Raw genomic sequence first — 17,370 nt, forward strand, 5'->3', positions numbered from 1 at the left:
TGTATTTCCTTGCGGAATAGTAACAAACGCAGCAGCCATCACTGCCACTTCTTGTTCCTATTGTACTTTGGCGCGTCAGTCGGAACGACAATAACAATTTCGAATTTCTCGAGTAGCAAGGATCTGAGGAACCGCACGTTATTGTCGAGAGCGGGAAACATTCCTTACATGGTTCATTTACAGAGTTTACAATTGTAGTTCTTGTGATTGTGGCGACACAGTGCCACGGTAGATACGGTTTAGTCCTTTTAGTCCTTGCCCCGATACATACGAGTATGTACTTTGGTCCCAGTTGACGAAATCGATATTGCGAAATGTTGAATTGACGTCAATTTTCGTTTAAAGATTTCGCCTGAGGCAAGGAACTGTGCCTTCAATCGTCAAGGACCGAGTCCTTGAGCAATTTATGTGGTTTTGTCATTCCCTAAGGTGAATGTAGGTGGCGACAGACTGGAGGAGGAAGGTAGGGAAGCCAATACGGGATAGTGTGGAAGAACTAATGTTGGTTCATTTCGGCCTTGAATCTCTCTAATTATTCAAATGAAGATACATTGGAAAGTATCTTTTCATAATTTCTCTTATGCACAGATCCTCATCCTTTACATCGAAATTGTCTTGTATCGCGAAGCCATCGGGATTGTGTCAGTCCATGTTAAGGTTGTGAAGAACGTGCTTGAAATTTAGAAGAGGGAATTATCTGACTTGTTAACTTGTGGAATTAGATTGAAATTATTCATTCACCTGAGGAGCGTGGTGAGCGTTTTTCATTTCCTTTCTATCAAAAACAAGACATTAGCGTAATACGGAAGTATTTTATCATTTTCTTTTAGTAGCTTCTCCATAATTAACGCATCTATCTCCTCCCTCGAGACAATTCCCTGCGATTCCATATCTTGTTTTGATTGAAATTGGTTCTGACCACTCCCATTACACTAATGTCTACGTGAAAGTACGAATTACTCCCAATCTTCCATTTGCTACCGAAGAAACCTTCAACCTCCAAGACAACGATGACGATAATGATAATAGTGAGTCTAATGAAAAATAGACGTCGACCTTTTCTCAGTTATCCTTACGCTGTTCCTAGGTAGGAACGTGGGTAATTTTCAAGAAAACTTGGACAATGAGAAAATTCACCATTCATCTTTTCATTCTTTCTACGTTCATCCATCTTTGGAGATGGCGGCCAGGAAAAAAGGCTTTTGACGCTACGCACTCCGGGGGAGGTGAACTAACGAGGGTTCTGTGCAATATTGGAGAAGGTATTTCTTTCGACGAAAAAATAAACAGGACAGAAGCAGAGAGCAATTAACCTAATTGATGAGGATCAAGGATTTTAATGAGGGTCTATTAATAATGAGGTTAGAAAAGGTTGGGATGTCTTGCGATTTGTGTGGGAAGAAATATGGATCCTTGAAAAGTAAATTTATTAATAGGAAAATGTGGATAGAATTTGCAATTTTTCATTGATTACAAACAACAGCCTTAGTTCGGAATCCTGTCAACATCAATTTGATGAAATGATTATGTTCTTAATTATGAGCAATTCACTGGGAAAAAATAGGCCCTGAAGGGGAGGATTGCGAGATTTGTCGAACAACAGGTTTACCTATGGATTTAGGGGATGTTTTGGGTTGCCTTTTTGATGGTAGCGCCGTGTTTGAAATTTTTGGTCAGCTGTCGACCTTTGGCAATTTCACCACTATGTTGATTATCCTTTTTTATAAACATAGATATGTGAGGAGAAAAAAGTTGGAATAGTTTCGGATTTGTATTTCTATGATTTGGACATTGCAATTAACAACATTTTTTCTACGCCAATTCGAAAACTTTTTTCCTGTTGATTATTCAAGAAATCTACCAATCCTCAATTTACTAGACATATTTTTCTATATTTTTATCCTTTGACACTGTTGTTGTGCTATTGCAAGCAGTATGATCAACTAGATGTACGGTTAAGACAGTTGTTTATATAAATTTCTGCGCGAGAGCTCAGCGTTGGTGATCGATACAGCAGGTACTATACAACTATTCATGAGTAAGGTTTACAGCTGGCTGTTCGTCGAAAAGAACGTTTTGAAAGCATTAGAATCCATTTTTAGAATTGTCAGGAAAGGAATATTTTGATTGAAGTATGTCACTATAAAAAAATGGGCGCGTTGACGATCCGGGATAGGAGGGTGAATTGAGACGATTGGATCAGTGATAAACTCAAAAATTGAGGAAGGATTCTGAATGGCTGCAAAGAAATTGAGATTTCATTTCGTTTGGCTCCATTTGGTTTTGTGAAAAGAAAATATTCCATTTAATGATAACTAACCAACATGTTTAACCTTTTGTGTAAAACAAAGCCTTGCTAAAATCGGTTTACTGTCTGTTGTCTTTGTTTTCCGAGGTGGAAATCTTCCAAAGACACTGGTGGACATTCACCAGCTTCTGGGATTTTTACCCACTAAAAGCAGCCGCTAACCCCTGCCCTGTTCCTCGCGGAACCGCAGCAAACTATTTAGTTACGAGGTGAACTTGCTCTAGCCCCTCTCTTTGGCCATCGATCTCATTGGTAGCCGCGCCTTTCTCGCCTCTTCCATCTCTATCAATCCGCACTACCCTACCATGTCGTTAACTGCATCCAAGCTCTCCTGGTATGCAAGCATTTTCCCAATTATATTTTCCGGTGTTTCTGTACTCTCAATGTCTCCTCTAGACTGCTCCTTTCCTATCCGAATCCGAATAGGACCAGGGAAGAAAAAATGCTCCGGGCTCTCCGGATTACCGTTGCGGCTGGGACAGTTATGTGAACTGTCCAGTTTAAACGTATAGAGGTATTTACGGCATGCGCCAAGTCCTGTAAATTGACCAAACTGGCTCTGCGTAAAGCAGTCTAGAGCTCTCAGCTCTAGCTATAAGCAGCCTTCGGCTACATTGCGGTTTCCAAAGAAATGATGATATGCTTGCCCATTCTGATACGGGCAGTGGTTTCCTTACGACGCTTCGTGATAAACACTGCCTCGGTTTTATCCTCCGTGAGTGTAAGAAATGTACCATTAAGTCATTTCCCTCTAGCAGCGATTGCTTCAGATGAATATAATTCCACATTCGACGGATGTTTTGCAACAACAATCACCGCTATGCCACCGGCGTAAGTCACTATTATGGCCTCGTTAGCAACGGATAATATTATAAATGGTGCTCCACAATAGCAGTTCCAGAACAGAGCCTGGTGGAAAGTCCACTGAAATAATGTAATCTCTGGGTCCATCGTCTGCTTCGTACCAGAGCCTTTCACCTGTCAAATAGCTGTCGATAAGCGCAGTTAAGTAACAGGGTACACCAATCGCCGTCACAATCTCCTTATAAAGTTCTAACTGGGCGAGATCGGCACCTCTAATTTTCGCGGTTGCCTGACCTTTAAATATCCCCAAAGTTGCTTCTTTGCTCCGCTGCATAATTAGCTTGAAGTTTCTTCCAGCTTCTTTGTAAACAGGTTGTTTAATCTTCTGGTCAGTCCTATCCATTGCTCTCTGGGCTGATTTCCGGCCCGTTGACAAACCGACCGAAGATCAGACAATTCATTTTTCTATCAGCAGGTAGGCCTTATACTGGGGAAAGTATACCGTGTCGTCTCCCCCTCGGACACCACCTTGTCGTGGTGGGGGAGCCTGTAGTAGTTTACTACAACACTAATAATAATAATAATCGTTGGCGCAACAATCCATATTGGATCAAGGCCTTGAAGTGTGTTAGAGCACTTCATTCAAGACCGTAACGGTACACCACAGTACACTGTGGGAGGCAATGTGGTCAGCATTGCGCTCGCCCGAGATTATTACCCTGATTTGACTCAGGTACTCATTCACAGCTGAGTCGACTGGTGTCCGACATCCAGTCACGATAACAAATTCCTCTGCCCCCAGCGAGATTCGAACCGCGACCTTTCGCTACGACAGCCCAGCGCTCTAACCACTTGAGCCATCCGTCCAAAAATATGAATATGGAAACGATGGATATAAACTCTCCAAGTGGTAAGAAGTCACAGACTTCGAATCCACCCGCTACCATGAGCAATCATGTCGCGGCCGAGGCGCGGATTTTGGAGGCCTCACCACGTTCATATTTGCCTATAGAGCAATCTGTAGAAGGCATGCTTTCCGACTCAGTGGAAAGTTTGCATTTAGTGCCTACGGCGAAGTTAGCCAGAAAGGAAAGTACGGAAACTCTCAAATTGGGAGAGACTGGAAATCCGACTACAGCCGGCCCGTCCGCGGTACTACAGCCCAAATCTACCCGCAAGCGGAAGAGAAAGGCCCGGCAGAAGGGAACTTCGGCCACTAAGGAGGGGGGACTACAGGCTAAATCCTGCCTGTCAGAACCTTCTCCGCCATCCTTTCTGGGAAGAGCGGAAGAATGGGAAGCTGGTGACGTGGACGCTACTGGTTCAACGCCAGTATGTGGAAATGGATCCAAGCGGTCCCAACACCGTGAACCTGGAAAGGCCGTAAGCCGACGGCAGAAGAGAGCACTGCGAAGGAAGATGAAGCACCTTGGGAATGAGGACATGGACGTGGCTGTACCACTAGGCGCGGTAACGCCCAGAGAAATCGGACGCAAGGTAGCGGAATCTCCGGCGGAAGGTGGGGATAAACTGGAAACCCCGGTAAGATCCACACTGGACGCACCAGACTCATCAGTCAGCGGTAATGCGCGCAAGAAGCGTAAGACCAACACATCTGCTGTGGCCTCTGTTCTGACTGCTGCCGTGGGAGTTTCCTCCAAGGATGGCAAAATGTCATAGGGACAATTTACCATCCTCCGGGAATGCCTGTGGAAAAAAATTCTGGAGCCTGGAACGAAGCCACGATTTAACAATCAAGGTTTTCGTGATGGGCTTCTCCATTTGGAGTGCACTGACGGTCGGCCCAAGTTCACTATTGTGAACACTGAGCTACGCAGGAGAGAACATGTCGGATGTTGGTTATCGAGCCCTCGAAGGAAGACAGAGGACATCATCCGCATGCTGGGTGAACAGAACCCGGGCATGGACTTTGGACACTGGAGGGTAAAGTTCATGAATGCCAGCAAGGACAAATCTACAAACTTCGAGGGTTTCAACTTGGTATTCGAACTGGACCAAAAGAGTCTGAATGTGCTCAGGGGAGGTCACCATATGGTACTCCACTTTTTCCTATATAGACTGAAATTCAGTCATATTAGGAATATCTCCATTTTGAGAGCGAAGAACAATAATGGTCTTCGACTCTCATAATATAGAGCAAATTGCAGTATCTTCGGTGCGCTCTCCCACAATGGAGCTGCGCACGGAGGATAGTGCATACAGCGGCGGGATGCCCGTCTGGGGGTTCGCACTGGTGAAGAGACTACAGAATTAATCCTATCCACTAGTAACTTCTCCTACACCTTCCAAGGAACAGGCGGAAGGAAGGGAAGCCAGAGACGTGAACGAAACTGACTTGATGCCAGTTCGAGTGATCGAATCTACGCAACCCGGACACCGCAAACCAAGTAAGGTGCTAAGTAGAAAACAGATGAATGCTCTGCGGGATGAGGTGAGATCTTTCGTGGATGAGAAGATGGGAATTGCGGTACTTCCAAGTATGGCTTTTCTCAGAGAAATCAATCACGAGGGGATCGAGTCTCTGGCGGTACGGTGTGGGGGAAACCCCGTCATACGCGGACTCCGCATACGCTTCTAACTGTTTTCCATAAGACAATAGACTAAGTTTATGTCGAAAAACATAAAGATTGGTCAAATCAACCTGCAGCATGCAAAAGCTCCCTCCTACCTGTTGGCAGCGAGAATGACAAAGCTACAGGATTTCCCCTATATCTTTCTGGTGCAAGAACCGTGGGTTCGATTTAACAGAATCTGTGGTATTGGATCAGTAAAGGGGGTTAGGATCTTCTACAACGAAAGATCCATAAGACCGAGAGCTTGCGTCCTGATGTCAAGACGATTAGAGGCAACTATGCTGAGACAATATTGTTCCCAGGACTTAGCTACGGTCATCATACAATACCAGATAAATGGCGAGAGGAAAAACATCATAGTTGCCTCCGCTTATTTACCCTATGATTCTTTGTATCCTCCACCGACGCAAGAACTTAGGGATCTGGTGGCGTATGCAGAATCAAGTGGTCTCGAACTCTTAATAGGTTGCGATGCGAATGCTCAACATATTTGTTGGGGCAGTAGCAAATGCAATCCAAGAGGACAGAAGCTATTTGATTTCATCACTTCAGCTGGTCTTATGACTGCAAACGTAGGGTGCGCCCCTACGTTCGTGGGACCGAGAAGAAGCGAAGTAATTGACCTAACAATCTGTACCCCAAAATTGTTAGAGTTGATTACACAGTGGCGAGTGCTAGACGAGGTCTCACTGTCAGATCACCGATATCTAGAATTCAATCTGACTATTGCGGGCGAGCAGTCTGCAGTACAAAGACGGAACCCTAGGAAAACGGATTGGGCAAAGTTCAATGAACTTCTTGGCAATAAAGTACAGTTCCCTAGGCGACTAAGGACTCCTTTGGTGCTGGAAGATGAATTGAAAACTCTGAACTACACACTTTTAGAGTGTTATGAAGAGGCTTGTCCTATTTCCCGAGGCCAAAGCGGTAAAACAGTTCCTTGGTGGAACCGAGAACTGCAAAAACTCAGGAAATCAAGCAGGCGACTTCTAAATCGTGCTTGCAAAAGTAACAAGAACGAAGACTGGTTAAATTTCAGGAACTCACAACGTGAATATAAGAGGCTCGTGAGGTGCTCGAAACGAGACTCCTTTAGAGCGTACTGCGAGGAACTGGAAGGCGAAAGGGAGACTTCAAGGCTGTGCAGAGTTCTCAAAAGGGATGAGTCGGCCAAGTTGGATTCTCTTAGAAAACCCGACGGTACTTTCACGAACTCCAGACTGGACTCAGTACAGACCCTCCTGGAAGTATACCACCCGGGGGAACGGGTGAGAGAAGTGGTAGGGGGAGAGTTGACGGTTCTTGCAACCCCTTCAACACGCAAGTATTGCAAGAGGAACTGGAACACTGCGAAAGCGGTTGTTACCCATGAAAAGGTGAGAGCTGCCATACTGTCCTTTGAACATTTCAAAGCACCTGGCATGGATGGCATCTATCCGGCAATGCTAAAGGAGGGTATGGAGCATTTAGAGCGATCTCTAAGGAATATTTTTCGAGGATGTCTTGCTCTGGGCTACGTGCCTTCTTCTTGGCAACAGGTTAAAGTAGTTTTCATACCGAAACCTTGGAAAGATGACTATTCTAATCCAAAGAACTTCAGACAGATCAGCTTGACTTCATTCTTGCTGAAAGGTTTGGAGAGACTGGTGGAGCGTCACATTCGTGGAAACGCACTTAGGTCACACCCACTTAGTGAAAACCAACATGCTTACCAACGTGGAAAGTCCTGTGAGTCTGCTCTTCATTCTTTGGTCACAAAGATAGAGGATGCAACTTTGAATGGTGAGTACGCGATGGGGGTGTTCGTGGACATTGAAGGGGCTTTTGACTGTGCGCCTTTTCAAAAACTTTGTGATGTCGCCAGAGCGCATGGTGTTGATGATGCTTTAATTAATTGGATCCATGCTATGCTAACGCAAAGATTGCTGTGCGCTGAGGTAGGGGTCGATCGCTACCTGACTACGGAGGCAACGAAGGGCTGCCCCCAAGGAGGCGTGCTTTCGCCGCTTCTGTGGAGTATGCTGATCGACTCACTGCTATGCGAACTGCAAAATTTGCCAATACACGCTCAAGCTTATGCTGATGACGTGGCTGTACTTGCTGTTGATCGGGATCTTGGAACGGTGTGTAGGAATATACAGCGTGCCGTTGATTTGATAGACAGCTGGTGCCTTAGACATGGTTTGTCAGTTAATCCAAATAAAACCACAATGGTTTTATTCACAAAAAGGAGAAAACTGGATGGACTTTGCCTCCCTGAGATGTGAAATACCGGGGGGTTACTCTAGATAAAAAACTTCTTTGGAACAAACATGTAGAGGTAAAGATGAAACGAGCTCTCACAGCTTATGGGCTGTGCAGACGGACCTTTGCCTCGACATGGGGACTCAGGCCTCATGTGGTAATGTGGATATACGTTGCCATCATTAGGCCGATGTTCGTATATGCATCCGTAGTGTGGTGGGTTAAGGTGAGACAAAAAGGTTTTCACCGTAAACTAGCTGCACTGCAAAGAACTGTTTGTCTGGGTATCACTGGTGCCATGAGCACGACATCCGGCGCAGCTCTGAATGCACTACTCAATTTGCAGCCCCTGGATATATTTATTCAAAGCACTGCAATGAGAGCAGCTCATAGGCTAATTCGATTAGATCTATGGGAAAACAACGGATGTGGGGGGCACAGAGCATTGGAACAGTTACTGGGAGGACTGAATCCAGTTCTTACAATGTCTTCCGATTCTCGTGTCCCCATACATCTGTTTGGTAGAAGATATGTAGTTACCCTGAAGCATAGAGAGGACTGGGAAGACCCAGAGGAATGCGTGGAGGGATATACGGAAGTCTTCTACACCGATGGCTCAAAAACAGAAGACGGTTCTGGAGCCGAAGTCTACCTCTCGAATAAAATCGAGAAGTGGGCTTTTCCTTTGGGACAATATGCAACGGTTTTTCAAGCCGAAGTTTATGCGATCCTAAGGGTGGCAAACTGGGTGATTGACGAGCGGTTGAAGGGCAGGCGTATCGCAATCTGCAGTGACAGTCAAGCTGCACTGAGGGCATTGAGCAGGCCTTTGATCACCTCGAAAATCGTTCAGGAATGCAGAAACCGTTTGAACTCTATGTCTAGATTCAATACGGTGGAACTACTCTGGGTACCTGGTCACTGTGGCATAGAGGGAAATGAAATGTCGGACGCTTTAGCGAAAAAGGGGTCAATCTCCCCTATGCCGGGACCGGAGCCAGCAATTGGAGTATCAGTAGCATTGGCTAGATCTGTTTTCAAAAACTGGGAACAAGTTTCCCATAATGACAGGTGGCAGAGCCTAAATGCTGCTCGACACACCAAACTTTTCCTGCCAGAACCCAACATACCTACCGCAAAGTTTATCCTGTCGAAAAGCAGGAGGACTTGCAGGTGTATTGTGGGCATTCTGACACGCCATAATTCACTAGCTGGGCATATATTCAGAATAGGAATTACCGAAGATGATACGTGTCCCTCCTGTAATGAGGAAGCGGAATCCACGGACGATGTTCTCCAATTACGAAAGGTAGCATCACATCCACTAACGGAAATCCTACGATACGTTAACGGATCCGGAATATTCCGTTAGACGGGGGACGCGAGTACAATGGGCCAATACGGCCTGAGTGCTCAGAAGCTGTAGCTTCTCCCCACCATACACACACACACACATACCGTTTCGTACGCTCCATAATATTGAAAGCTCTTACCAAGGGTGTGCCTGGCATAGTATCCTGGCCCAACTCTACATCTATGAATGTTTACTCGTCGATTTCTTTCGTTGACCAACTTCACTTTCTCCACGTTTTTGAATAAGCAATCCAATTGCTTGGCTTACTTTTCAGGTCAAAGATGGTGGCCTGGTGATTACTGTGGGTGTAGTGCTCACTGACGCTCCAGTACATATCGCGAGCTAGTGAAGGACTAACAAAATTCAGATTCACAATAAAACTGGACGCCTTTTCCGGTGAGTATTAACCTCACCATGGTTAGCCAATATAATGTCCTCCAAGAGACAACGCCCTCTAGCATTCATCAATGAATTTCCCCATTCTGTGGCCCATGCATTGAAGTCACCGGTGACGATTTTTGATCTCCGTCCTTTTGCGTCCAAGACAAATCTGTTCAACTTGCCAGGCTTGGTGGAGCACTGCAGCTGCATATACCGTCTATTTTTGCCCATAATAACATTCTTGTGGACTGCCTCTTACATTCCTGTAAAGCCTAGTCACCGCTTAAACACAAAACTGCTCCACGCCTTTTTATTTTTTGGGAACCTGCTGATTTGCTGGATGTTCGCCTTCCTTTTCCCGAACCCTCTGTTTTCTCTGCCGATCCACGAGTATACGGTGGGCTACCCCCGCGATGACTGTGTTACTTTTGAAGGAGTAATTTCAGGGCTCTCCTTCGTTCCTTCCGCATCTTGCCACGGTTTTTCATATAGAGCGCTGATGCTTTCACCATTTGCTTGATTGTTTGGTGCATGCTGTATTTCATCAGCATCATCAACATTGCCACAATCGGTATCCGGTCTAGGCCTGCCTTAATAAGGAACTCCAGACATCCCGGTTTTGGGCCGAGGTCGCCTAAAAGCTGTCTAGCGTCTTGACTTACGCCATCGCTCCATCTTAGGCAGGGACTGCTTTCTGCTGGTCTGTTTTACTGCTTTGGCCTCGGATGATAGGACAAATTCCTTCAAAGTACTCTAAAAGTGTGCGATTCAGAGTGCTTAATTGATCTTTTCATGCCGGAGGAGTCCTTAGTCGCCTAGGTCGCTGCACTTTGTTCCTAAGAAGCTCATTGGACTATATCCAATCCATTTTTCTAGGATTCCGTCTATGCGTTATAGACTGTTCGCCTACAATTGTCAGACTAAATTATAAGTAATGGTTATCTGACTCCGTGAGACTTCTTCTAACTTCCGCCAAATTCTAATCAACTCTAACAACGTTGTAGTGCAGATTGTTAGGTCAATTACTTCGGTGCTTTTTCGCCAGGCCAGTTGAGGTTATTTTATGACAGCTTCTCTCCTTAAGGATTGCTTTGTTCTGCCCCAACAAATACCATAAACTCTGTGTTTGCATCGTAACCTATTTGGAGTTTAAGGCCACCTGATTTTGCCTACATTACGAAATCCCTTAGTTCTTGCGTCGGCGAGGATCGTAGGCCCCTTTACTGATCTAATACCATAGATTCTGTTAGAACGAACAGATGGCTCTTGTACAAGAAATATATAAGGGCGGTTCTGCAACTTTGTCTGCCTTGCTGCCAGTAGATAGGAAGAGGCTTTGGCATGCTGTTGATTATTTTGACTAATATCTATGTTTGTAGTCATAAGCGCAATCTAATGTGAAAACTGCATCTAGTATGAAGAGTCTGTTGCATCCAGTCAGGATTTTACCGGGGCTAACAGCTTGTTCTCGTTTAAGTTAAGCGAGGGATCTTAAGTCTTGTTATCACCTTCCGTCGAAAGTTAAGCTTTCCTGAGTCCGATTTCTTTGGATATTGCTACCCTTAGTGGTATAGCAATTCCCATTCCATTATTCCTAAGAAGCTTCGCCTTTTTTCAAATTACCCTCCGCTGTCGTCGTTTGGGAAACTCTCCAGGTTCACGGTGTTTGAACTGCATGGATCCTTTCCCACATGCCGGTATTAGACCAGCTAGGTCCACATCAACAGCTTCCCTTTCTTCCGCTTTTTCTGGTAGAGGCAGAAGGAAAGGTTCTGTCAGTTAAGATCTAACCTGAAGTTCCCCCTTTTTTGCGGTTGAAGTTTCGCTCTGGCGAGCCTTCCTCTCCCGGTTTCTGGAAGAATTAGGAAAGAGTGTCGCCGGCGGGCCGACCGTAGTCAGGTTTCCAATTCCTTTCATTAAGAGAGTTGCTGCATACGCCTTTCTGGTTGACCGCGCCACAAACACTGCGTTCTAGCTTTCGACTGGAGTGGAGAGCATGTTTTCGACAGATTTCTCCGTAGAGAACGTGAATTTGGTGGGATTTCCAGAATCTATGCCTCGGCTGCGACTTGATTGTTCAACGTCGCGGGTAGATGTAGATTTTGTGACTCCTTATCAAATGAGGAGTTAAAATACGTTACTTCCATTTTTGCATATTTTGGACACCCTTAGAATAATAGTAAACTACTACAGGCTCCCCCACCAAGACAAAATGGCGCCCGAGAAGGGGACAATGTGGTTGTAGTTAAATCGTCTCCAGCAATCACTCACATAAAGCCAGTAAAACCAAGAAAATGAGTTTAATATTTAAATCTGGATCATTTAAAAGATGCAAGACTCGGCGGGGAAAAATCGTGAAATCGGTTCCTTAGAAATGTCTTACTGATATTCTGAGCAAAGCTAGATAGATTTGATTAATTTTCAAAGTTAACGTGGGAAAATAAGGGAAATTTTGGCCAGAGGCTATCCCAATTTTTAAGAAATCCTCTCTGTCTACTCGAATATCGTACGGACGACTTTAATTTAGGGAACCAGGCGTTGCTGCGACTAGAATTAATAGGGCACAAAAGGCTGTCTACTTTCTTTTCAGGTCTAAGGGACAAAAAAAAGGCTGCTATGTGTTGTAGCTGTCTTAAGTACGACCACCTAACAAGGGCTTGCAAGAGCGGTCTATGCGAGTCGAATTTCTGCAAAAGGTGTATTCAAATAGGCCATCTAGCAAATGAATGCAAAAAGCCTGTTCTATGTGCTCTATAAAGAGGCGTAGTTGAGTCCCTCAAAAATCATCGTCGAGAGCTTCCAGTGGGACAGTAAAGTAAAGTAAGTTGTATGATGTTTCTAGAATCAAACGAACAGGTAACAGCCATATAAAGCCTTGGTGGGACGAGAGAATTAGTCGGCTAACAAATGGATACTTGAAATGGAGACCAACCAACCATCAATAAATAGTTTATTAGAGCCGTCTGTCACCTTGGCTATGTGGTGAGAGAAATGGAACCTATTGTAAAAAGAAGCTGATTTTGATCATTTCCGTAAGCAGAACTTAGCTTCCAGGAAAAAGAACCAAGCTCTAAGGACTAATGTCGGTTTAAGAAGTGAATAAATTACGTTTACCAGACCGCGATTAAAAATAAAAAGCCAAAGAAAGCGAAGGTAGAAAATTGATCGGAGAAGATTGCCATCTCTAATAAGGAGGGTTTTTCCCAAGTTTGTATCCTAAAAACGGTCACTGTAGATCCCGCCTTAAGAAACATATACGGGAGTAGATCAAGATCTCTGAAGGGAGGTCTCATATTGGAGATGACCTTCACAACCAAGACAACAAATTCACTTGGGAAGAATGCAAAGCCCTTAATGACACCAAGTCCAAGGATGCAGCCTGCATTATTTTGACGGTCCCTAGCCCGTAGTAGATTCGGCAGTCCGATTGTTTCCAATCCTTCTTAACATCGGGTTCGGGAACGCCGATAGTGAGGAAAGTTCCCGGCATATCGTCTCTCTCTTCTGTTTTGCTGCCTAGCAGCATCCAGGTGGAGGTGCCGAGGCTATTTTGGACACTAAGTTGTTCCAGAACCTCAGCCCCATTACGCTCTTCTTTCTTGAAGCCAGAGGAAACACTTTTTGTACGATGCCAGCTCAGATACCCTTTTCATTGTTAGTCGCGCACCACCACACATGGTTGAGGTTTCATTTTACGGTATTCACCTACCCAATCAAAGCAAAGCTTGATGCCTGGCGAGGATGCAGTACTTACATCTAGGAGGGGTTTCCTCCTAAGCTGTTCGCATTGCTAAGTGTCGTAACCGGATGAATTAGAGACGTCGTACAAGACCCATCTATCGGCTTCGATAGCCTTGGCTGCAAATGAAGGCCTAACCGTTGATGGGCGAGCCCTCTATGCTGCCTTTTGTGTGGAAGAGTTAGGATCGTCTGAGGACCGCTGTCGCTTCGGTTTCCCCTTAGCCACAGGTGCCCCGAACGATCCTTTCCTCTCAACCTTGGCACCGCCCGTGGGTTGTGATTTGCCCGGAGGCGGTTTGTCCGAAGGCGGTTTGTTCTGAGGCTGTTTGCCCGAAGGCGGTTTTCTCAAAGGCTGTTTGCTGTCCGTGCACAGGTGCTTACCCATAGGCAAGACTTTAGCTTCAACAGGTGGCGCCGATTGGAGCATGGTGTTAGGAGTGCTGACAGAAGGGGTCTGCTTCGGCTCGTCCATTAAGGTCTGGATCCCAATTAGATTGGTTCCCACCTGAGTAAGTGGAGAATGTGAGTCTACACTAGAGGGAGTAGGGATCAATGTGTCGCTTAATGAACCCAGCAGAATCCAGGAGTATTAGCACGGACGAGATGGAGATGTTCATCTACAAACACTGCACTTGCACACCCTCTTGGAAAATACAGAGGGATCTGAAGGTGAACGGTTTTTTTTTCCTTTAAAATTGATCTGCACATATTTAGGGAGGGTAATTTTACAATTTCAGATGATTCGTCGAAGAACGCTGGGTCAATGTTGAGATCATACCAATCATGAATGCTATATTTGATTCTCCGATTCATTTCCTTAAAAGCTTTGGGTATATGGGTTGCACAAAAGGTAAATGACAGCTGTTTCTCTCTGTAATGGAGGGAAAAAATATTTCCAATAGAATTGAAGTTCATTCTTTCTCAATGAAAAAACTTTCTGATAGTACTGGTAAGGGTATCCTTGTGGTACCTTCAAAGAGCTCGTATTGTGCTTCTATTTCTCTGAGCTTTCTGCATGATGGCGAACACGTGCGTCCTTATTTGAATGTTTAATTTTTGAACATCTACCCAAACATTTCACATACAATTTTCAACTCATTTAGTTTAAAACCAATTTTTCAATATCAAAAATTTCCCTCAAATATTTTAATAGTGGAGCAATTTATTGCGTCTTTTGATGAAGGACTTCCAATAATTTTCATGGTCATTGCCAATTTGATAAATTTGGAAATTCATTCTCATAACTAATGTAATTTCCTCCGTGTAATTATTGCTTGATATATTTATGATTTATTTCAATAAAAATGTCGAAGATACTCTCCGTGAAGATTTCTCAAAAATAAACCAAAACATGTTTTTTATAAATAAATCACACATTGGAAACCGAAATTTCGCAGTTTAGCTGGTGGGTTTCAGCGAAACAGACAAAAGTGAGACCATCTGAGTGAATTGGAATTAGATACTGTTGAAGCAGAGTATCTGTGTTATTGAAAGATTGTTGGGTGCTGTTAAAAGTGTATTTCGAATAGTTGACCTAAAAATTCGCCAACAATGAGTGACTTAACTGATTCAATTGCCCGCCTCCAAGCCTTACGTGAACGAATTAGGAAAGCAGAGGAAGCTGCAGCGCGAGAGGAACAATTGAGGAGAGAAACTGAGGAAGCAGCTACTAAACTTGTAATGGAAAATGCAGACATCAAGCATGAAGTGACCAAGGAAAGGCAGAATCTGGAGGAATGTGTGAAACAATATGAGCAGCTGGACTCTCAGAAGGGCAACATTGAGAAGACATTACAGGTAAGTTCGTGAGGTGCATGTTCCTCGCTCTCCACAGTGAAATATGGCTAAAGTAAAAATAGCCACTGCAAAGTGAAATACTCTTTCTAAAAAATGACTTGAATCTATTTTTGGATTTTCAATATTTTCTATTTTCTGTGTTTTTGACTTTCAGAACATTCAAAATTAAGGATCACCAAGGTTATGTCTGGAAGAATAACTCATACAGCTGAGACGAATGGCTAAACAAAATGAGTGTTGACTATATAAGGGACACGTAACCGTCAAAAATATAAATTATAATTAAGAAAAAAACTGATTGTAACCTACTTGTTTTATATCCTTTCTGAATAAATATAGGACCCGGCAAACCACTGCACTTCCATTTTCTTGGTCCAAATAGGTTTGTCTACAATACGGAGGTCTTTGAATATCAGAATTTCTTTGAAGCGAAAAGAGAGAGAAAACAAAAATCAACTAAGAAAAGCGAGTGGATGATAGCCGGAGAGTTTTGTGTTCAACCAGAAAGTTAGGGGATGATTAGACTACTACTTCCCTTGACCATTGTCAACCACAAGTATAGAGTTATACCTTATTTTTGAAATTTCGCGAGTTTTTACCGTTGAGATTCATGCACCCTTAAGTTCAGCTGACACATTGACACAAGCAAGACCCACTTTGTATGCCAATACAGGAAATTAAATCGAGGTTTTGGCACGATATTCCATGGTATTTTCAGTCCCGCGTTGGGCGCCACTTGTAATAAACCTGGAATTTCGACAATAAATAAATAAATAGTTGACCATTGCCGAAGGGTAGTATAGGTCCTAGGGCGAAACCTGGAGTGGTATCCACGATGGAGCATAGAACCTGGGAAACGCCCGCCCACCGAACCCTATCTCCACCTCCACGTGGTGACCATTGGGAGCTCTTTCTCAACGAAAAGCTGCAGACGAAGAAGGATGAACGCGAGTCTCCCGCGCCTAAAACGGGACAAATTATACCAACTGGTCCTCCAGGTTGGGGGTTGGGTAGGGCCGACAACTCTACATGGAAAACAACTTGTTACGAAGCCACAACAGGAGCCTCGGACTGGACTGAACACAATTATGAATTCAGCAACGACAACGGAACAACGATTTGCGCATTTTCTCATGGAACGTGCGCTCCCTGTACAGAGATGGAGCTGCCAAGCAGCTAGTCGATACCCTGTCCCAATATAGGGCTGACGTAACAGCGTTGCAGGAGATGCGTTGGACAGAGGCTTGTTTCCTGGAGAAGAGTCGCGACAGCATATATTGTAGTGGCCACCCAGTAAACCGTGCGCTCGGAGTAGGTTTCTTAGTCAGCCAAAAAATGAAACCTGCTGTTATCGGCTTTGAGAACATAAGCGAACGGCTATGCACTCTGCATTTGCGAGGCAAGTTTAGAAATATAAGCCTCATTGACGTTCACGCCTCTACAGAGGAGAATGCAGAGTCGGAAAAGGATGCCTTCTACGAGGCAGTAGAGCGAACCCTCAAAGCCTGTCCCAGATACGACATCAAAATCATATTTGGAGATTTTAATAGCCAAGTAGGGATGAAGCCCGTATTCAGGCGACACGTCGGCTCCCATAGCTTACATCAAAATGCAAATGATAACGGAAGGCGGATTATTCAATTAACAGTATCCCACGAAATGGTGGTTGGAAGTTCCTGGTTTGCGCGGAAAGTGGTCCATAAATAAAAGTGGACCTCTCCAGACGGATCCACTTTCAGTTAAATTGACCACGTCTTAATCGAACGCCATCACCTCTCAACCTTGATAAATGTCATATAGGGGTGTCAATATAGATTCGGATCACTATGTCGTTGGCATGGTGCTTTGAGCTCGAATTACGACACTACCTACAATCCCCTCTGACAATCAGGTTAACACTGAAGCCATCCACAACACTGCCCTCCGCAACACCTATAAGAGGGAAATGGATGTCGCAATAACCGCAGTCAAGAGAGATCCTGGAGATGAAGCATAAAGAAATGATTTTTATAACCACCTGAAGAACGTTATCATTGATAGGACAGAAACATACTTGTCTGGTTTGACGATGAATGTAAACTAGCAACGGAACGGACGAATGCTGCATTCCGAGTAATGTTGCATTTTCAAAGGATGCGAGTACGCGC

General features: G+C 44.4%; 1 protein-coding gene across 1 annotated transcript; it reads left to right on the plus strand.

Annotated features, from left to right (window-relative positions):
- Positions 1-14,812: 14,812 nt before the first annotated feature.
- On the plus strand, positions 14,813-15,573 carry LOC119651804 (myosin-4-like). Its single transcript, XM_038055592.1, has 2 exons — positions 14,813-15,223; positions 15,378-15,573. The coding sequence occupies exons 1-2, from the start codon at positions 14,978-14,980 to the stop codon at positions 15,390-15,392; spliced, it is 261 nt and encodes an 86-aa protein (XP_037911520.1). The 5' UTR covers positions 14,813-14,977; the 3' UTR covers positions 15,393-15,573.
- Positions 15,574-17,370: the final 1,797 nt, after the last annotated feature.

This window comes from Hermetia illucens, chromosome 3, assembly GCF_905115235.1.
Source record: "Hermetia illucens chromosome 3, iHerIll2.2.curated.20191125, whole genome shotgun sequence".
In the NCBI taxonomy this organism is placed as follows: Eukaryota; Metazoa; Arthropoda; class Insecta; order Diptera; family Stratiomyidae; genus Hermetia; species Hermetia illucens.

Bases quoted from the DNA above. Each gene is read 5' to 3' on its own strand.
- LOC119651804 (XM_038055592.1), top strand. From the start codon at position 14,978: ATGAGTGACTTAACTGATTCAATTGCCCGCCTCCAAGCCTTACGTGAA.